At 43.5% G+C, this 22879-nt stretch overlaps 1 protein-coding gene across 2 annotated transcripts in view; it reads left to right on the plus strand.

Moving 5' to 3' along the window:
• The window catches only part of ICE1 (interactor of little elongation complex ELL subunit 1), a 205402-nt gene extending 183448 nt beyond the window's left edge, over nt 1–21954 (plus strand). Inside the window, exons 5-8 of one of the 2 annotated variants that reach the window (XM_029589995.1) lie at nt 6222–6412; nt 6846–6952; nt 16167–16265; nt 18777–21953. In XM_029589995.1, the coding sequence (XP_029445855.1) occupies nt 6222–6412; nt 6846–6952; nt 16167–16265; nt 18777–18955 (576 nt within the window). In that variant the 3' untranslated portion in view covers nt 18956–21953. Of the gene's footprint in view, nt 1–6221; nt 6413–6845; nt 6953–16166; nt 16266–18776 lie in introns of both variants that reach the window. The other variant, XM_029589996.1, reaches the window with a different exon arrangement.
• Nucleotides 21955–22879: the final 925 nt, after the last annotated feature.

Genomic DNA, 22879 nt, shown 5'->3' on the forward strand with positions numbered 1-22879 from the left:
AGTACAGAGTACTCCCATTTGGCCTCTCATCACCCCTGAGGGTGTTTACAAAATTCCTCACAAAAGTCGCAGCTCATCTCCATCGCTAGAGAATTCAATTTTTCTTGTACCTGTTTGATTGGCTTATCACAGCAAACTCAAGGGAACAAAGTATACTGCTCTCTGAACTTGACCATAGCTCTTCTACATCACTTAGGTTTCCTGATCAAATTTGAGAAATGGAGCCCACTCAGACACTCGAGTTCATTGAGGCTTAGATAAACTTGATACAGGAAAGAATATTCCTTCCTCCTGACTGAGCGAACACCATGACATCGCTCATCTGCAACTTCCTCTCTTCTCCATGCTCATCTGCCAGATGGCTCCTGGTAGTCATTGGTCACATGACAGTGGTCATCCATGTGGTTACACTGACCTGTCTTAACATCCACTACCTTCAATGGGGTCTACTTACCCAGTGGGATCAACTAAGTCAACCGCTATCATCTCAAGTGCAAATCACAGCAACTTTGAAGCAGGAGTTATGGTAGCAGCTACACCCAAAGGTTCTCAGGGAAGGAGCCATTTTTCGCTCACTCCCTTATCTAGTGGTTATGATGACCAATATCTCCACCAAGAAGTGGGACACGCACACTAGAACCTTTTGAACACAAGGCATCTGGACTCTTTAACAGGCCTCGGGCATCCAGCCGGGCGCTCAGGTCATGGCGTGCGTTCATGCACCTTCGCTGCCGTGAGCGCACGCCGTGACCTCGGACATCCAGCCGGGCGCTCAGGTCACGGCGTGCGCTCATTCACCATTGCAGGCGAGGGCGGCTGGAAGCCGCGCCTCGCATGGGGAGCGCCCGATCCGCCCCAGGCTGCTGAAGCCGCTCTCGCCACTGGCTGCCCCCGGGAGGAGGGGAGAGAGGACTGGGGCTGCTCCGGATACCGGCACCCAATGACGCGGCCAGGGCAGGTGAGCGGGGGCTGGGGGAAAGTTTGCCTGATCCTGAAGCGTGGCTTTTCCAGTGCGTTGGATTTTAGGTTGGGCAGGCAAGAGTTTAGTTATGGAGGTTTAGAGGTTATGCTTGGAAACAACAGGTCCTTCCTTCCTGCTCCGGAGCTATCAGTGCGCCCGCACAGGAGATCGGCACCCATGGGCATGACCAGGGCAGGTGAGCGGGGGCTGGGGAAAAGTTTGCCCGATCCTGGCTCCTCTAAAGGTCTTGTCCCGGGGGGTGAGGGGGTCGTTTGCCTGTGAAATTTCGTCTCCCTGACCTGACGCTCCACACTAACGCAGGGATAAGGGTAGGCGGTAAATTAGCAGGTTAAACATGCGGCAAAACTGCAGGTTAAGGCGATAATCGGGGCGCACGTTACTATATGGGAGGGAATAGCTAATCCGATCGTTTAGGATCGGTTAAAAGGGATAGTGAATCGCGGGTTGGACTAACGCGGTCAAATTGTGAGTAGAAAGCGGGTTAGAAGCAGGGTAACCGCGGCCGCGCTTTACTGTATAGGCCTGTAAGAGAGTTGCTATCCAATTAGACTTCTAGAGTTGAGAGTTGTACAGGTCCTTGGTGAGGCCTCACCTGAAGTACTGTGTTCAGTTCTGGAGCCCGTATCTACAAAGAGACAAAGACAAGATGGAAGCGGTACAGAGAAGGGAGACCAGGAAAGTGGAGGATCTTCATCGGATGACATACGAGGAGAGATTGAAGAATCTAAATATGTACTCCCTAGAGGAAAGGAGGAGCAGGGGTGATATGATTCAGACCTTCAGATACTTGAAAAACTTTAATGATCCAAAGACGACGACAAACCTTTTCCGTCAGAAAAAAATCAGCAGAACCAGAGGTCACGAGCTGAGGCTCCAGGGAGGAAGACTAAGAACCAATGTCAGGAAGTATTTCTTCACGGAAAGGGTGGTAGATGCCTGGAATGCCCTTCTGAAGGAAGTGGTGAAGTCTAAAACTGTGAAGGACTTCAAAGGGGCGTGGGATAAACACTGTGGATCCATCAAGTCTAGAGGGCGTGAATAAAGAGGAGGCAGCAAAACACTGCACGGAGCGGCAGTAGCCACAGAGGCATTCACGGAGCGGGATGCCAGTGGTTGGTGTTCCACCTTCACGGAGCGGAAGGATGGAGGGCTGCCATCTCCAAAAAAAAAAAAAAAAAAAAACCCAACAAAAAAACCAAACAAACAAAAAAAAAAAAACAGGGGTGGGTAAGAGTATGGGGCAGGGGTGTGGCCTGCTTGTTACAGCGGTTTGCTACCCCTAATTGAGCTGGATGTTCACTTGGATGCAGATACGGCGCTGCTCTCTACATTGGTGGTGGGGTGGAGGGGAATTAGGGCTGGAGGGTACTGGAAGTCAATAGTAACAGGTGGGAGAGAGAAAAAGGGAAAAAAAATGGATAAAGTGCATAGCTTGCTGGGCAGACTGGATGGGCCGTTTGGTCTTCTTCTGCCGTCATTTCTGTGTTTCTATGTTTCTATGAGAGCAATCAGATTTGCTCTATCAACTTTTGCGCATCTTTTGCAAAGAAAGAGCATCCTGAAGAGACAAAAAAGTCTAGCTAGCCCAACTAAGGGAGGCTAACTAGTCCCTGGTTGATTTTCCCCCCTGCCTGAATGTGAATAGAGAAACAGTTTTTATGGCAAGACTTATCTTTTTACTAGGTCTCATTTACAAATACTTGTAGGGAGAAAGACCAAGTTGGCCAGTCTGCCTCATTACAGGTCATCGGACCTTTTTATAAGGTTTTCAGACAATGGCAATGAATGGCTAAGCACAACTGTCATGTGTCTTGCAAAACTGAAAACCCCTTCTTGCAGGTGTTACTGCATGTTAGGTGAGGGTCTGAGCTGTGCAAATGTTACTTGACCGCAGGCTAAATGTTAGCTTTGTTTTTATTGAGAACCAAAACCACTTTTTCTGGGCCACTATACAAGGACTCTTTTCCACAGTTCTACACTTCATATGTGCTATACTCAGAAATATCTTGCTTGCTATATTATATAAAATAGAATATATTCCCTGTTTATAGAAAATCATTATTTGCAGCAAGTGTCACTCATCCTCCTGACATGTTGGTAACCACCTCTGCCACCTGCAAAGAAGTTGTAGCATATTTATCTGCTGCATTTCTAATCAGGCCTAGTAATTAACCACAGTGTATTTCCTCACAGCAGAAGCTCTGTCTCCATTGCGATACCATGTCTTTTGCCTTAAGCAAGATAAAGCAATTTTGTCATTTTATTATGACCTACTTTTCTGTTTAACTCTTAACTAACTTACTGAATACTATGCAGAATTGCTAGTAGACGAAACATAAACCAGCTAAGCCAGGCTAAGGGTTAATTGACCCTTCAAATCCTTGACAATCCTGATTCAAATGGACACCCAGGTTGCAATGTTTTGTATCAGCAATCAAGGAGGAACAGGATCATGGCATTTCTGCCAGGAAACCCTAAAAATCTGGATTTGGGCAGAAAGAAATCGAGCTGTTCTACAGAACTATCTGCTCAGCATTTACAACACACTAGCAGACTATTTCAGCAGTGTTTAAACCACACGAGTGGTCTCTACAACAGTAGGTGGTCAACAGACTCTTCAGCTTACGGGGTCTACTGATTGTGGACCTATTTACGTCACAGCAGAACACAAAACGAAATCAGTTTTGCTCAATTCTCCCAAGTAATCAAGTTGACTTAGAGAATAGCCACTGCTATTATTGACATCAGTAGTGTCTGGGTACTTGCCAAGAACTGGTAGCTTGGATTGGCCACTGTTGGAAACAGGATGCTGGGCTTGATAGACCCTTAGTCTGACTCAGTATGGCAATTTCTTAATACTAGCTCAAGATGCTTTCCTCTTCAACTGGGATAAAGCTTCATGTACACTTTTCCACCAATACTTCTTATCGCCAGAATAGTGCAGAAGGTGCTTGAACACCACACTCTTCTGAGCCTTATAGTCCTGATGTGGCACAGACAGATCTGGTATGCATATCTAGTACAACTTTTCAGCAGTCCTCCCATACCTCTGGGATCGGACTCTGCATTGATTCAGGAAAATGGGACATTGTGATCATCTCAAACTTTTAGCCCTCGACCACACAGTTTAAATGTTGAGCAACCTTTACTTACCTACAGAGATTAAACATATTAGTTGCATCTAGAAAGCCTTCACCAAAAAGAAACTATGCCTTCAAATGGTATCAGCAAAACATTTTGGACCCATTTTCTTGTGACCTTAAGCACCTGCTAAAAATATCTTGCTCCACCTTTCTGAATCAGGCCTCTCCACCTCTTCAGTGCAAATATACCTCAATGCTATATCAGCTATCATTTGGGTATGAAACCCAATTGTCTCTACTCATCCACTAATATCTCATTTCATTAAGGCCTATGGCAGGTCAAGCACCCAGTACAAAAACCACCTGTTCATAGGACCTGAATGTAGTTCTTTTTCAACTAATGAAGCCTACTTTTGAGACAATGGAGTCATCTTCTCTGAAGTACTTGACATGGAAGGTAGTGTTCTTTGTCCCAGTAACTTCAGTTAGGAGAGTCAATGAACTCCAAGCTCTTGTCCTCTATCCTCCGTACATGCAGTTCTTCCACAACAGAGTGGTTTTCTGGATTCGCCTGAAGTTTCTGTCAAAGATTGTCTTGGCTTTCCATATCAAGCAATCAATTGTATTGCCTATCTTCTTTCCTAGGCCCCATGCACATGAAGGCGAAAAAGTCCTACATACTCTAGCTGCAAAAGGGCCTTAGCGTATTACAAGAAACATATTCATCCATATCATAAAACTTCCCAAATATTTGTCTCGTACAATCCTAATAGGCTAGGAGTAGCGGGGTCCAAGTGTACCTTATCTAACTGGCTGGCTGAGTACAGTCACCACTGCTACACTTTAGCAAGCAGACAAGTCACAAATTCTGTAAATGCTCATCAAGTAAGAGCCATGCTTGTTGCTTATCTTCAAGAAGTACCTATTGAAAATATCTGCAAAGCTGCAACGTGGCCTTCTGTTCATACCTTTACATCCCACTGCTGTCTTGATAACCTCTCAAAGATTGACAGTAAATTTGGTCAAGCAGTTTTGCAAAATCTGGTCTCGCTAAAGTCCACTGTCCATGGTGGGCACTGGGTTGCTTGCTAAGTAAATGCTCCTCTGCAAGCCTCAACTTGGGACTTCCCACATGTAATGGCTAATTTAACCTGTTTGTCCATGGAAACATAGTTTGTTTACCATAAACAGTGTTTTCCCTAGATAGCAGGATGAATTATTTATTTTATTTATTTATTTGAGTTTTTCTATACCGGCATTCACGGAGTTTCGTATCATGTCGGTTTACATAAAACAGGGGTGATCAATACATTATAAACGTGTATAAATATAACATGAGTATACATTTTATATATTTACAAATTATAACAAGTTATAACAGTGCGCAGAAAAAATCAGTTACAATAAAACAAGGATGGTTCTAACTGGGAAAAGAAGAAGAATAAGACGATAGAAATTTAACAAGAATAAGAACGTGTAGTGTTTGGTATGTCCGTATCAGTTTAGTGGGAGATAGACCGTCTTTCTGTATTTGGTGAGATCATCAGTCAGAGCATGGAATATCCACCCGCCTCCCTGGAGAGTCAGCTATATGGCTAGATTAGCTCTGATAATGTGCAGGAGTTCCCACTCATGTGGGAACTCCTGCACATACTCAGTAGAGTTCAAAACTCTATTAGCTTGGAGAGATGAGTCTATTTGGTGCTATCGGAAGACGTCACCAACATGCAAGTCCGGATTTAAGCTTAGGCAACATAGACAATTGCCTAGGGTGCCAAATTTTGAAGGTACCAAATATTCAGGCTAAAGAGAAGTCTGCTTGATATGTAACCATCTGCCAGCACAGCTTGAAAGTGGCAATGCCATGGCACTCTGCTTATGGGTGCCCAAATTTTAAATCCAGCTATGCCCACATGTAATAGCTAATTCATCCTGCTCTCTATGGAAAACATAGTTTATGGTAAGCAAACATGCTTTGTTTATTATGTATGTAATCCTGTACCTTTGAATACTCTGGTAGACAAGTAAGTATGAAATCCCTGTAATAAATATAGTTGAAGGTTCAGCCTGATTTTGTAGATGTATTGGAGATTTCATAGTATGGTCTAAATTGTTAGTAGTAGTTTGCATTTTATAGTCCTATATTTTTGTTGCAGAGTCCTCCTTTAAATATTGGCATCATACTCTCCAGCTTGCTTATGGCAATAGAGCTCTGTCCAAATGTGAAATTTCAGTTGAGTGAACAATTTGGTGAAGACCTGAGCGATACCATGTGGGAATATTTATTTGCTATTGATTTACTATGCTGTCATCGAAAATGGATATGGACTCATGACAATGTCATAAGGTAAAACTTAAAAGTACTTATTTGCCACTTAGTTTGATAACCCAGCACTGGTACATGCAAGGGATGAGGATTTTATGGCATAAATATGCTATAATATTCAAGTTCTTCAGACTGTGACAAACGAGGGAAGGATGTGAGAAAGCTATAGATAAAAAATATATAACAGTTTCACTAGGTTCTTATGTTATATTCTTATGGAATTAGACCCAAATTATATGAAAGTTTATGAAAAACCTGTGATATTTTCTCAAGACTTCTATAAATGTAGGTGAAAATAATTTGACAGGGCTGTATGCCATAACTGAGTAAGAGAGGGTGAACCTGCACTGGAATATATCTTATTCCAGATTTCATGACTAGGCATTTGATTTCAACACTGGTTAGTGTAGCATGTAAGCATCTTTGTTTTACAGTCTTTTTCTTTTTTTATCAGTAAAGAGCTGTGGCCAATCATGGATAAGTGGGTAAAGCATCGAAAGGGGCATGTAAATATTGCATCCACTCCTAATATTATTGTAGCAGCTGTTCTCCGACTAATTGGTAAGTAACTTTCCTTTTTGTTGGATTTTACTTTTTTCACTAGAAGTGATAGGCCATAAATGGAAATAGTGGAATCATTGGTAAATCAGAAGGAAGTAAGAATGTCCCCATTCATTCACAGATTTTTAGGTCTGAGAAAATGAGAATTGTCAGATGTGACTGTCATCAAAATCCTTCAGTGCACTTTCCACACAACACTGTCTGCTTTGCATCTTCTCTGAAACATTTTCATCAGTTAGGTTGACATTGGTTTTCATTTTGTAGTTCCTTAACTTGAATTCCTGGGATAGATGGTGCAGATGTTAAACTGTCAGCATTTTCTACAAAGTTCTTATTTGACATTTTAGAAAACTGACACACATGACCAAAGTATTCTGCTTTTGCTCTAAGTTCTAATGAAGCAAACACTGAGGGGCATACCTTATAGCATATGAGTTTTCTCCTTACTATTATCCCAAATAGTAATGCACAAAAATAATAACTTTATATAACTAAAAAAAATTGTATCCATGTAGGTCTTGACTCTAACATGTATGTAAGGAGTGATATACATTTTATTTCTTCTTGGACAAGCAGGATGTGAAATCCTCACAAGCAGGTGACATCATCCCAGCTGGATAAGTTTACTTTGTGGTATCTAGAAGCTTTTGGCGCGCACTGAGACCAATGCAATATAGTGAGCTCAGCCGTGGTTGAATGCATGTTTTGGACATGCGTCAACAACCCCTTATGCAATAAGGGGATTAGCGCGTCTAAAATGTGCATCCTATCCCTCCCCCCCTCGCGAACCTAATAGCACTTATCACATGTAAATTCATGTTGATGAGGGGAGAAAAGAAAATTGGAAATTTCAAGATCAAGCACTAGATATTTTGCCCCATCATGGCCGCATCTGATTTCTGCCGATGCTCCCAGTGCCCAAGGACCATGTCGATCACTGATCCTCATGAGATTGGCATCCTCTGCCTGGGGGCATTGCATAACATCCCGGGTTGCCGCTTGTGAGCCCAGATGACTCCGAAGGGACATTGGCTTCAACTCAACAAGATGGACAACCTCTACAGGTCGAAGAAGTCCGAGCCATCGGCATAAGAAGACCTCGGAGGCACACTGATGACCACTACGCCATTGATATCGTCAGGACCATCGGTTCTGTTGAGGTTGCTGATGGCTAGGTGTGTCGGAGACAGACTGTTGTCTGTCTTCTCCAGGCCGAGGATGTCTGCTTCATCCTCGGCACTGGGGAAAGACCGGACTGAGCATCGTAGGAAGACCAAGAAGCATCGGCACTGGTCCCCATCGATGCATGGTGCTGGGCACAGGGACACACACCAGCTTTTGTGTACTCAACCTCCATCGATGCCCAAGGGCTGCGACGATCTCCACCGGTCCTTGTGCCAGTCGCCAATTCCCTCCCCCCCCCACCACCCCCAACGGGTCCAAGGAAGATCTGGCCACCTCTTCTTCCTCCCAGTCGGTGTTGGCATCAACATTTGAGGAGGAACTGGAATTTCGAGTCCAGCTAGTGGGAGAGTGGCGTTGCAAGGCTTCAGTCCTGCGCACCGAAGCCAGTGTGACCCCCATGCTCGTACCGCTTCTGGAGAAGCTCAGTGTGCTCATCGGTGCCTTACCGACCCAGCTGGTGTCAGTTCTGGGGCGGCACCGGTGCCCAGCACAGCACAGATGCCTCCCCCCTACTAATACGATATGTTGGTCGTTGCCAGTTCTTTTGAGGAGGAAGCTCCGCGGAGGCTGGCGGAGATGCCGAGGCCTGTAGTCCCCCATCTAGTTCCATCGGTACCTACACCTCTGGACATTGGCCGAGCACCTTGGGCCCCATCCCAGTGGTATACAGTAAGAATGAGGGTCCCTATGAACCCCTGAGGGGATGATCAGATGGAATTCTCCGGGTTCGGGTGGTCTCCCATCAGACCCTTCCCCTTGAGAGGAGCGAAGGTGATCTCTGCCTGAGGACTTAACCTTTGCAGGGTTTGTCAGGGTGATGGCAGAGGCCATCCCATTCCAGCTTTTGACTGAAGAAAACGCCAGGCACAAAATGCTTAAGGTTCTTCAGTTCATGGAGCCTCCAATGGAGATCGTGGCAGTCCCAGTGCATGCGATCCTTACAGAGTTGCTGCTGAGGATTTGGGAACACCCCCTCATTTGCCTCCAGTGAATAGGAAGGCGGACTGGGTTTACCTCGTCCAAAAGGCTGCTGGATTTGATAAGCTTCAGCTGCCCCACCAATCGGTGGTGGTTGAATCTGCTCTCAAGAGGGCCAAGCATCTCTGACCTATTCCTTGGCACCCCCAGGGAAGGACCACAGAGCATTGGATGCTCTAGGGAGGAAGGAATTCCAAGGCACCATGCTTATTGCCCGCATCGCTGTCTACCAGCTCTACATGAGCCAATACTCTGATATCTGAAGCAGGTGCAGGAGGTGGCTGAGTAGCTGTCTCACCAGCAGCAGGTCACCTTCATGTCACTGGTGTCCAAGGGTTTGGAGTATGGAAAACAAGAGGTCCATGCAACCTACAATGTTTCTGAAACGGCATCAAGGGTCTCTGCAGTGAGAATCAGTGCCCGCAGTCTGGCATGGCTGCGGGCCTTGGATTTCAGACCAGAGATACAGTGACGACTCGCTGAGTGCCATGCTTTGGAGAGAATCTCATTGGAGATGGGCAAAAGCATCCTTCACCCTAACTCCGGGACGATCATGAAACCCTCCAACAACTCTCTGCCAGCACTCTGAACCTGTCCTCCTTATCCAGGATGCCATCAAGGCGGGGCCAAGGAAGTCTTTCTTTTGCAAAAAGAAGTACTATCCTTAGCCTCCTCGATCCTGTCCTCACTATAAGAACTTCCACAGCCATTCCAGGCAGCAGAGAGCTCCCAAGCCCCAGCTACCTTCTCGGTCAACTCTGGGCACGGGGTTTTGATTGGGCCATAGGTTGCGTAAGCCAGTTGTCCATATCCAGGACAATGGACCCTCTGGTAAGGGGCAGACTGCGGTTCTTTGCGAACTGGTGGCCCAGTGTAACCTTGGACCAGTGGGTTTTGCCCATCATCCACCAGGGGTACCTATTAAATCTATTGAGTGTGCCACCAAATTGCCCTCCGTGCCCATTTTGGAGGCCAACAGCGCATCAGGAGGGTTCTATAAGCGGAGCTGTCCTCCCTCTTAATGGCCAGAGTGGACGAGCCTGTACCACCAGGGCAAAGAGCGCAGGAATTCTACTCCAGGTACTTCATGATTCCAAAGAAAACAGGAGGACTGTGTCCCATCCTAGATCTGAGGGCCTTGAACAAGTTCCTAAAAAAAAAAAAAGAAAAGTTCAAGATGGTTTCCCTAGACACCTTGATCCCTCTTTTACAAAAAGGGGACCGGCTGTGCTCCCTCGACATAAAGGGAAGCATACTGCCATATTGAGATCTCTCCTGGTCACAGGAAGTATCTCCGATTTGTGGTGGGAAAACAGCACTTTCAGTAGTGGGTGTAGCCATTCAGGCTCACATCTGCCCCATAGGTCGTCACAAAATGCCTGGCCATGGTGGCGGCACACCTCTGCAGTTTTCCTGTATCTGGACAGTTGGCTGTTCAATAGCACGTCTCAGGGAAGGGCCACCTGGTCCATGTGCTTGACCATTTGGGTGTTGGAATCACTAGGGTTCGTTCTCAACTACCCAAAGTCCCATCTCAGTCTGTCACCTCAATTGGACTTCATCAGAACCATGCTAGACATGGCTCAACGCAGGGCCTTTCTGCCACTCCAGAGGGCCATCGCTCTGATGACCATTGTGACAGAGGTGCAGCAGAGCCAGCAGGTATCAGCCTGGCATATGTTGAGAATGTTGGTCACATGGCTGAAATTGTCCATGTCACTCCCTTGGCTTGATTACACATGCACAGAGTCCAATGGACCCTGAGGTCGCAGTGGTACCAGGCCACTCAGAGCCTCCAGGATTACATCCGGGTCATCTCATCTCTCCTGGTGGCGGGTACTCTCCAATCTGGAATGGGAGGATTTCCCTTTGAAGTTTCCCTACTCAAATTGTGCTAACCACAGTGCATCTATTCTGGGGTGGGGAGCTCATATAGATGGGCTCGGTACACAGGAGCCGTCTGCTCCAGAATGTTCTTGTCAAATCAACTTCCTGGAGCTTCGGGCAATCAGGTATGTGCTATAGGCTTTCAGAGATCGGCTGTTCAACAAAATTTTCCTGTTCCAGACCAACAACCAAGTAGCCATGTGATATATTAACAAGCAGTCCAGATCTGGTAGTGGACCCTATCCCATGAGATGGTGTTCAGGGCCATGTACCTGGCCAGCACGGAGAACATGGAAGTGGACAACCTTCAGATCCCACGAGTGGTCCCTGGACTAAAGGGTAGTGAATCTGATTTTTTGCCTCTGGGGGAGCCCAGATGTAGATCTGTTCGCATCCCCCTGCAACAGGATGTTACTTTTGTTCTGCTTCCTGTCCAGGTCAGACAGAAAACCAATCTCGGACGCCTTTGCCCATCACTGGGGCAGAGGTTGTCTGTATGCGTATCCTCCAATTTTCTTAGTAGTGAAGACACTCTTGATGCTACGTGAGGACAGAGAGACTATGATCCTCATAGCCCCTCATTGGCCGAGACAGATCTGGTTTCCACTCCTGCGGGAGTTGTCCATCCGGAAACCGATCAGTCTGGGAACTTCCCCAGATCTCATCACGCAAGATCAGGGCAGGCTGCGGCATTCCAACCTCCAGGTCCTGTTGCTCAAAGCCAGGATGTTGAGATGTTAATCCTGTAGACACTTGATCTTTCTGAGGTTGTGTCTCAGGTCCTTGTGGCTTTCAAAAAACCTTCCACTAGAAAGATCTACAGACTGAAGTGGAGGAGCTTTTCCATGTGGTGTGAGCCTTCTGCCCCATACAAAAACTGCTTGACTATCTTATACACCTATCGGAGACTGGCATAAAAACCAATTCCGTCAGAGTTCAACTTAGTGCGCTTGGCGCATACCACCACGGTATAGCTGGTATGCCCATCTCTGTACAGCCTATAGTTGTACATTTCATGTGGGGCCTGCTTCAGTTAAAGGCTTCTCTAAGGCCTCCCACTGTGTTTTGGGACCTCAGTGTGGTGTTAGCTCCTTTTGAGAACTTGCACACTTGTGACCTGAAGTACCTGACCTGGAAAGTCATTTCAGTCACTTCAGCGTGCAGGATCAGCAAGCTCCAGGCCTTAGGATATGTACGCAAGACCAAACTGTCATGATAGAACTTAATATAAGGTGGATAAATCACTAAGTTCCTGCCTAAGGTGGTGATGGATTTCCATCTTAACCAGTCAAATATCCTGCCAATTTTCTTTCCCAGGCCACGATGACACCAAGGTGAACGAGTACTGCACAGTTTGGACTACAAGTGAGCCTTGGCCTTCTAACTGGAGTGAACAGAAATCCATATAGTCCACCCAACTTTTTATTTCTTTTCATAGGAATAGGTTGGGAGTTGCTGTTGCCTTGCCAAACAGACAATATCCAATTGGCTAGCAGATTGCATCATCTCCTGTTTTGCTAGGGTAGGACTGTATCTTCGGGGTCATGTCAGGGCTCATTTGGCAGAGCCATGGCAGCGTCAATGGCCCACTTGCAAGGAGTTCCCTTGGAGGAGAAATGCAAGGCTGCAACGTGTAGTTCTCGCCACACATTCACATTGCCCCTACTGTGTGGATAGGATTGGCCGACATAACAGGTTCGGCCAGTCTGTCCCAAAGAACCTTTTTGAGGTGTAGAACCCAACTCTCCGAACCTAAAACCAACAGTTCCAGTGGTGGTGTGCCCATTGGCACCTAGTTAGGTGTCTGTTGATCCCCTTTCCTGTTGGGGAGCAGCCTGTAGCTAGGGATTCACCCATGTGTGAGGACTACCATCCTGCTTATCCTAGAAGAAAGCAGACTTGCTTACCTGTAACAGGGGTTTCTGAGGACAGCAGGATGGTAGTCCTCACGAATCCCGCCTACCACCCCACGGAGTTGGGTTTCTCCTAATTTTTATTTTATCATAATTCTGTTATGAAACTGAAGAGGGACCCCTGCGGACACGTTATATAGGGCATGATGGGCATGCTCAGTGTGCCTAGTCAAAGTTCTAGAAACTTTGACATACGTTTTCCACATTGGGCTCTATCTGACGATATCACCCATGTGAGGTCTAACATCCTGCTGTCCTCTGAGAACACCTGTTACAGGTAAGCAAGTCTGCTCTCACATGGTAAAGAGTGGCAATAAAAGTTGATATGCAAAACCGCATCAGCAAAGATATTACACAGCGTCTCCAAGTGCTTGAGAATTTTATGGTTAAAAATTGACAACCCTTTCAACAGTACACATTAGTCCCTTGGCTTGTCTATATATGAGACAACTCCAGTGGACTCTATGATCACAGTGGTCTCAAGCCACACACAATCTTTGAGACAGCCTCTGAATCAGCCAGCAGCTCAAGGATTCTCTGTTCTGTTGGCTGATCCAGTGAAATCTGCCCAGAGGAACCACATTCCAAATTCCTCCAACCCAAATTGTCCTAACCATGGATGCTTCCAACTTGAGCTGGGAATCTCATGTAGCGGGGCTCCACACCCAGGGCATTTGGTTTTCAGGAAAAACTCCATCAGATAAATTTCCTAAAGCTAAGGGGAAACTATATGCTCTAAAGACTTTCAGGAATATGTTGGCCTACAAAATTGTGCTCAGTTAGATAATTAGGTAACTATGATCTATGTGAACAAGCCGGGAGGAACAAGTTCATAGTTCCTGTGTAAGGAAGCTATCCAGATTTGAGCCTGGGCCATCTCTTGGGGAGCAGTCCTATGGGCTATGTACCTGGCAGTGAAGAAGAATGTTTAGCAGACAGATTGAGTTGGGTCCTGAACAACCCATAGTAGATTTTTCTGCATATCCTCTGAACTGAAAGATCATGCTTTTCTAAAACTCAGAAGAGATGAAGGGACCTTGATCTTCCTAGTCCCTTATTGACTAAGACAGATTTGGTTTCCACTTCTTCAGGAATGGTCCACCTGAGATTGGCCTCTATGGAAATTTGCAAGGCTACAATGGAGTTCAGTCCACTCATTCATATTCAGTTATTTGCATAAAGACTCTGGCACAATACTAGGTTTGGTCAGTCTGTGCTGCGGAGCTTTTAAGGTTTAGAATCTAACTCCTTCCCCCATAGGGCTTTAAACTAGGTAAGGAAAGCAGTAAACACCTGTATACAAATAGGGGAAAAAAGGACATCCTCTGGAAAGCTATGTATACTAATGATTATGTTATGGGATCTAGAGGAAGCCGGTCTTGGAAGAATTGTGTATCTAGAGTGATTTTTGTTGGGAGGAGATTTCCGTCCACCCTGTCTAAATCAGAGAGAGACAAGTGAAGATTTGAGTTTTTCGAGTCATCCAGGTACTCTTCACTCTGAGGGATTTCATTGACAGTCTGGCAGTTGATTGAGAGGCGTGGATACCCAGTTGGTACTTTAGTGGCTGTCATGGAGATGTGGTATACACAAAAATATAAATGGGATATAGTTATTCTGGGCTACATTCTATTCAGGAAGAAACCTAGTTTCATCATGGTTGCCAGTTGTTCAGAAAGTTCTCTAAGGCATACTCACCAGTGAAAAAATGCATTTGTCTTGTATGTCCCCTTTCACTGCTCCTTCAAAGAATCCTCCCTTCTTCCATCATTGTAATTCACCCCTTCCCCCTCCTCTTCTCCTCTGTACTATCCTTCCCTACCCAGCTACCATGCAGTGCGTTCACTCTCCTCCTTCCCCCCTTTTGCCCTGCTCTTGCCATCAGTGGTGGAAGGTTCCACAAAGCTGTTGCTGTTCCTACTTCCCAGGCTATCACCTGAGCTGAAACTACTAGTTCCACTCACTGAGGTTGTAGATGCAGTTTTGCCTTCCTCAGCCAAGAATGAACAAAAAAAGCCACCTCTGACCCCTGGCTGCACACGAGCAGAAGATATAGCTTTCCCCTCTTTGCCCCAGTTCAGTAGTCCATCTTTGTTTGCAAGCCACCAAAATCCACTCACCTCAGGTAAGTGGATTTTCAAACCTTGCACAAACATCTTTTTCAAGTGTCTAAGTCTGCAGTTGCATAACATGATTGCAGCTCAGAAAGCTATTACATATAACTTAATTTCTCTTAAAATAGGACATATCTCTTATTAGTATGTGCTAGCTAATAAAATTAAGTGACTAAATAGATTTGGGTATTAAGATGCAAGTGCAAGTTTATTATAACAGGATACAATAGCTATATAAAAATCCTGTAGCCAGTCACAATGAGGCCAATATTCAGTTGGCAGTTTATTGGACATGTTATCCTGTTCAAGTTGGCCAGCTAACTTGTCTTTGATACTCAGTGGATATTCAGTGGGGTAGACATCCCACTGAATATCCTTGATTAAAGTTATCTGACTAACTATAGCCAAATGACTTTAAACATAATCAGATATTCTTTTGAATATCGCTGGTTATGTATAAAATAAATTGGCTATGGATGGCTGGATAACTTTACACTTAACTGGTTAAGTTATGTTCCTGTTGGAGAAAAAAAAAATTGTGACCCTACAGGCTCAAACCTGCCCCACTCCCCCTCCTTCCTACCCAAGTTCCAGAGGGCCTACAGGGCTGAACTTGCTGACCCCCCCTCCCCAAAATGGCCAATTTCACTTTTTAAAAAAAGTGAAATGTGAGACAGGAGTCCCTCCCCCCTTCTCTATCTCCTGCTCCCACTCCCTCCCCCCCCCTTTTTTTTTTTTTTTTTAACAGCTTGTCTCCATAACTACTTACTACTACCCACCCCAATCATTTCCCTTCTATGCCCCTGCCCCCGAACCTTAATTTGTATTCTCTCGGATTGTGGTAGCACTTCTGCCTTTGCTAAGCTAACTTAGCCAGATATATGTGATATTTGGCCAAGTTAGCCGGCTAACTCGACCCCTCCCAGGAACACACCTTAAAATGGCCCCTTTTTAATTAATTAATTTAGCCGGATAAATGGCTAAATATGCCTATTCTGCCATTTAGACAGAACTTTTTGAGTTTCCATCTAAATATCTCTTAAATATTGACTTCCTTGTTAACATAACCCATAAGTCAATTCACTTGTAATTTATATCCAACTATCTACTCAATAAATACATTTTTTTCTCTTTTAGGACGTTTGGGCCAAATAGGTTTGAGAGAAGGATTTGTTTCTGCTGTGAAAAATATTAGTTCTGTTATCAGTGCTTTTATTCAGCATGCAAACGAAGAAGGTAAGAATGCTGTGTAATTTCTCTAGAAAGCATTGCTACTGCTGCTTACTTACTATATACAAACTTTTTGTAGTGAGAATAAGAGCTGTCATTTCTGAAAGTGTGCCCTACTGTAAGGAAAGCTCAAAACACTGATTATAAACTTGAATTACCTGGTCATTCCACTGGGGTAGAAACTGGTTATTTGAGCAGCGCTACCAGTTTTGGCTGGTACAAGAAATATTAGCTTTGCTTACTTACCCAATCTTTGATTTAGTTGAACTCATTATAAAATCCAGTGTGCTCTGCCTCTTTATGGGTCAAACTTAGCATTTTTTTTCTCACTTTGACTCTAGTGGAACAGTTAGAAACTGCATAGATTTGACTGATCCTTGAAGGAGACAGAGAAAATGAGTGAAATATCCAATATTTAAGTAGAAGTATGATAGCTGCGTTAAGAGCAATTGTCCATGATATTTTATTTGATTTCGTAGACTAAAAAAAATCTGTATTCTCCTAAAAACAGGAACTAAACAGGTAGACAGATTTTCTTTTGAAGCAAAATACTTTTATTATGAGGAAAGGCTAAGGAGGTTAGGGCTATTCAGCTTAGAGAAGAGATGACTGAGGGGGGATATGATAGAGGTCTATAAATTCATGAGAATACTAGTATGTGTAAATGAATCGGTTGTTTGCTTTTTCAGATAACACAAGCACCACGGGGCACTTCATGAAGTTAGCAAGTAACACATTTAAAACAAATCGAGGAAAATTCTTTCACTTAATGCACAATTAAGCTCTGAAATTCATTGATGTGGTTAAGGCAGTTAGCTTAGCGGGGTTTAAAAAAGGTATGGACAAGTTCCTATAGGAGACTTCCATAAACTGCTATTAATCAAGTTGACTTAAAGGTGAATTTAAAAAAAAGATGTGTGTGCCAAAATTGGGAGATGGGCGCACATGTAGGAAATGCACACATCCACCTGATTTTAAAAGCCACATGCATGCACGCACAAGTCCTGATGCACAAATATATTGCTTTGAAGAAAAATAAGGAGCGTTCCAGGGTGGGGCCAAGCGATGTGTGCATAAGTACATGCACGCCCGATGCTGTGTAAATTTACTTCTGCTATTGAGGAGGTATAAGGCTAAATAAAACTGTTTGTAGACATCTCTCAGGTGTTTGAGGGTCTGTGTTAACTGTGGGGGATGCAGATTGAAGAACCAGGGGCAAACTGATGGACAAACTGGTGAAACTTGTTAAGGCGTGGATGCACACCTGTTATAAAATTCCCCCACTTGTCCAACCTGACTTCACACATCTGTGCACACCTGCTTCTAAAATTGGGCATGCACATATGCACACCAGAGCTATTTTATAACAGACATGTATATGTGCACATGTTATAAATTGCTGTGTCTCTGAACACCAACGCACACACTTGATGTGATGACAGTGCAGGTATGTGCCGAGTCAAATATCAGGTGGCATAAACATTTAATTTTTCTGATTTTTATCTGTCTAAAAATGCCTGTAAAGTAGGTATTTTTGAATGAGATGGGCATTTGATGGTGGTTTGTTACTTGATATGAACAAAATATTAGTCAATTGTAAAACCATGTTTTCTGTCTAGTACATAAGGGGGCGGATTTAAAACCCCTGCACGCGTAAATCCTCCCGGATTTACGCGCGCAGGGCCCTCCCACGCCGGCGCGCCTATTTTGCATAGGCCGCCGGCACGCGCAGAGCCCCGGGCACGCGTAAGTCCCGGGGCTTTTTTAAAGGGGCGTGTCGGGGGGCGTAGCCGAATGACGCGGCGTTTCGTGGGCGTGATGCGGCGTTTTGGGGGCGGCGACGCGGGCGTGGTTTCGGCCTGGGGGCGTTCCAGAGGCGTGGTCGCAGCCTCCGGACCAGCCCCCGGGACCGGAACACGGAGCGGGGCAGCCGGCCGGCACGCGCTGATTTACGTCTGCTTTTCGCAGGAGTAAATCATGAAACAAAGGTAAGGGGGGGGTTAGATAGGGCCGGGGGGGGGTGGGTTAGGTAGGGGAAGGAAGGGGAAGGTGGGGGGAGGGCGAAGGAAAGTTCCCTCCAAGGCCGCTCCGAAATTGGAGCGGCCTCGGAGGGAACAGGCAGCGCGCGCTGGGCTCGGCGCGCGCAGGTTGCACAAATGTGCACCCCCTTGCACGCGCCGATCCCGGATTTTATAAGATACGCGCGGCTACGCGCGTATCTTATAAAATCCAGGGTATTTTTGTTTGCGCCTGGTGCGCGAACAAAAGTACGCGCGTATTTTTTGAAGATCTACCTCAATATGAATTCAAAAATAAATCTTTTTCTGTTCTAGCTTTTCTTTTCCTTTTTTTCACTATGCGGGCTTATGTGTGCAGTGCCTTATTTTCTTATCTATTTATGTTCTGATTGTTCCCTAATGAACAGTAATATTTTCAGGGGGTCTAGCTGGCCTAGAGAATAAGAAATATAATCTACATGTGTCCTGTCTTCATGATCGGCTTGTAAATTCTTTGCAGATATGCCCTGGGGTGTGCAGTTGGCATCAGTTTATACACTTTATGACTTGGCGCCCAGTGACCCAGTAGGAATACTCAAGACTTTACAAGGTTGGAGAACAGGAACAAGTAACAGCATCCCACCTGCTGTTACCAACTGCATCGCTGGAATCAACTCACTATGTGTGCTGAACAGCTGAACCAGATTGCAACAAAGCCATCCTTTGCTGACAAGTGCCTTGGTTAATTGGAGTTTTACAATTTTTGTTGTTGACATTGAGTTAAGACTTTTTTAAGAAGAAAAAAACGTGTTTGCACATTAGTGTTACAAAGAGCAGCAGATGAGGAAAAGAACCAGGAGTCCTTTTTTAAGGTGAGGGAGAGAAGAGTCCAGAAGTTTATTCACAGATTTATTTTGTGTTCTACATAAGGCGACGTCAGATGCACTTAATTAAAAGAAGGTAGAGATTTGTAACTTCAGCACAGACTCTTGTGGGAATTTCATGAAGTAGCAGCATACAAAATGATGTGGGGATATCAAATTAGTCTGATTTTTTTTACTTGTGAGTTCCAAAACTGTTTAAAACAAATTCATTTCACTTCCTGTCCATGATATGCCCTTTTTGACATATAAATTGTTTTCATTTGAACATATTCAGGATTATTAAGCATTGTTTTTATGTCTGTTGCATTTTCACCCTTGATCCTCTGTGTTTGGTGCACTTTTGTCACAACACTGCAGTATGATTTCACAAGACTGAATATTTTTTTGTTTTGCTTAATGAAAGTTCATTGTTTTTCAATTAGTTTTAACAGTAGGGCACATTTTTAATTTACTTTAAATTGCATTTTATCAATATAGGACACATTTGTTAGTTGATCCAGCACATTAACATTGTACATGATGTCATAGATCATTATGTGTATAGTAGAAAGTAACCTACAATTTAGGTTTTACTTCTACCAACAACTTATACATTGGTCTTTAGCAAGTATTTCTGGACAGTTAGCTGGGATCACAACATTGGTTTTGATGTAGTAAAAATTCAGTTTTTTTGTGTTATACAATTGTTGGTATGTAAAGATGACCCCTAATTACTGTAATCACCTTATAATAGGTGTGCCTGATGATCCATGCAAATATGAACATTTTGTTGACAAACCCTTTTTTTTTTGTTTTGTTTTACTAAAGTTAGAGCATTAAGATTTAAAGTTAGCTCTTTTTTGCTGTTGGAAGAATTAGCTTGTAATGGCTAAGGATTATTTGATGGCATATTTTACGATATGACGATTCTAAGCAACTTTATGCCTTAGTTATCCAGGAATCAGTGATGATGAAATGTTCATTCATAGGTATCTAGCATTGTACCACACTTTTTTGGCTGAGTAGGTCCTTCCTGCTCATTTGGGTTTCCAGTTCATTCTGAACTGGCTTCTGTTGGGTTACAGCTCCATGAGACTTCATTTATAGCTACTTGAGAATTTTTCCCTCATTTTTTTTTTATCCCCACCTAACTTACTTAGCCAGTCATAGTGACATGGCTTGTAGAGGTGCAGGCTGAAGACTACAACCCCATTAGCTGTTGCCATTGTGCAAAAACTAGGACTCCCTCCCCCTAGATAGTGTGTATGCTGTTTCTGCAGCCCCACCAGCTCTGATCAACCTAGGGAGCGGAAGACCTGCACAGCACTGACACTGAGCCACCAAGCCAGCCCTATTCTTTAAAGAAAATAATTATTGTAATATGTTAGTGCCATAACAATGTTCTCTCAGTATTCTGGCCTCTCCATTCTTCAACTGATGCCTGACATCTGTTAATACTTTCAGGAAGCAGGTTATGGGGGGGTTCAGCTCTTTGACAAGAAACCATCATGTTAGGAAAATATTCAGCGAAGGATTAAATATTCTTTTCAATGATCTAGGTAATAGTGCACTACATGACGGTACCATATACATGGTAGCTAATTTTTGGTCAACTAATTTGGGCTGCTGCTTTAAATTGAACATATAAACAAAAGAACAAAATTATAGCAGGAATCTTTTGGTCCTTTGTTTTCCTTAAATGTAACTTGTGCTGAACTTACAGCCCTATTTAATAGCATTGCTGTGAGCAGACATTGTCATTTTAAATCTACTGCTTGTTTTTATTTTTTATATATCTGTTGAATTATGTTTGTGTATGTGAACAAATTCAATCACATACAGTCTCAGTATATGAACAAAGAATTTTGTATGATAGACATGCAGTTTATAAAAAAAAAAAAAAAAAATTCATAGAGTTAACCTGGAGATCTCTGTGAATGTTTGTATTTATAGTATATTCTAATAATGTGTTTCACATTTAATGTTGTTCCAGTTTTGGAATTTTAGTCTATGTATATAGAAATTTGATTTAACATACATGGCTGAAGCATTGCTTACATGGTTTAATTTGTTATCAGTGTTTCATAGAAATAAACATTTGTAACATTTTATAATAAAAATGAAAATGAGTTGACCTGTGTTTTTCTTGCTAATGACCACTTTCATTATGCATACATCATTCCTGACATAAACTAAGGATATTTTGTATATGTACCTATAATTTCATTCATTCACCCTACTCTTAACTTTGCTTCCCTCTCTCCCTTGCCCTTCACTAAGTTCGGTCTCTGGAAAACAAAATGTAGCAATGATCTGAGTATTACTCTAAAAACAATACAACAAAAAGTGTAAAACACTGATTCCTTGCCATTACTGAGACCTGACTTTAGCCCGATAAACCGATAATGTCCATTCTTTTTTTTTCTACCATTAGGGTTGCTTTTTATCATTTGATATATATATGTACCTTAGTAAAACTTTCATTCTCTATTTACTTTTGTCATAGTCTCCAGGACTCAATCCCTTGGGACCTTAGTTGCAACACCTCACCTCCTTTCTCCCAGCTGACAACTTCCCCTTTCTTCTCTTTCTGCTTGCGTGTTCTCAATTTTTGCAATTTATTTTGGCTCCACAGGTTACCTCAAGCAAAGTGCTGAAGAACTCTTCTCATCAGAGATACAAGACCACTCATTTCTCAATGTTGCCACCTATTTTGTTCTTTCTCTGTCAACAAGAAATATACATTGCTCAAAATCTTTGAACCCCAAGTATAATGAGAATTGCATGTCCTTACAATCATTTCCTTGTTTAATTGAAACCACTCTTTTGGAATAAAAAGGTTATAAATTAAACAATTCTGTGTTTCTTGAGATACAATAATGTACGAGGTAGAAACAATAATGCTAATTCAGAATTGGGGTGGAGTGTGTAAGTGTGTGTGAAATGCTAGTTTTCTTAGCACAACTATTTGGTTAATTAGAATCAGGTGCTTAAATAATTGAGAAACAAGTAAACCGCCCTACAGAGTAAATCTGCACAACTGAGTTTGGGCATCCTGTCTCATATCAAGGTCCAAAATGTTTTGAGTTTGATCTTCACCATAAAAGTTAATGGGAATTCATGCCACAATCAAAAGAAATTTCAGATGAGCTACAAACGAGTAGTTGATGCTCATTTGTCTAGACAAGATTATAAAACCATTTTAAACATTTGGGATTCTACTTATAACTGTAAAAAGTTGAATACCATAATGACTGTGCCCAGGGATGGTCATCCTGTCAAGAGCAAATCAGAAGATCATCCACAAAGAATCTCAGACTAACAACTAAATATCTGTAGGCCTCTTGCTGCAGCTGATGTGAGAGTTCATACGTCAACCATCAGGAAAAATGTGAATTAGAATGGCATTCATGGGAGCATGCCACTGTTCTTTAAAAAGGACATTGCTGCCTGTCTCAGGTTTGCTAAACAGCAGCTGGATGACCCAGAAGACTTCTAGAATAATATTCTCTAGGTATATGAGTCAAAAATTAACATAGAAAAATAGAAATGATGGCAGAAAATGACCAAATGATCCATCCAGTCTGCCCAACAAGCTTATGGTTAGTATCTGCCTTGCTATGCAGGTTGCCCCCATGCTTATCAGTTTCCCAGACCGTAAATGTCAGGGCCCTCGTTGGTTGCTGTTTGAATCCAATTTCCCTTTACTCTTGCCATTGAAGCAGAGAGCAATGATGGAGTTGCATCAACAGTATCAAGG

Source organism: Rhinatrema bivittatum, chromosome 2, assembly GCF_901001135.1.
Source record: "Rhinatrema bivittatum chromosome 2, aRhiBiv1.1, whole genome shotgun sequence".
NCBI classification, from domain to species: domain Eukaryota; kingdom Metazoa; phylum Chordata; class Amphibia; order Gymnophiona; family Rhinatrematidae; genus Rhinatrema; species Rhinatrema bivittatum.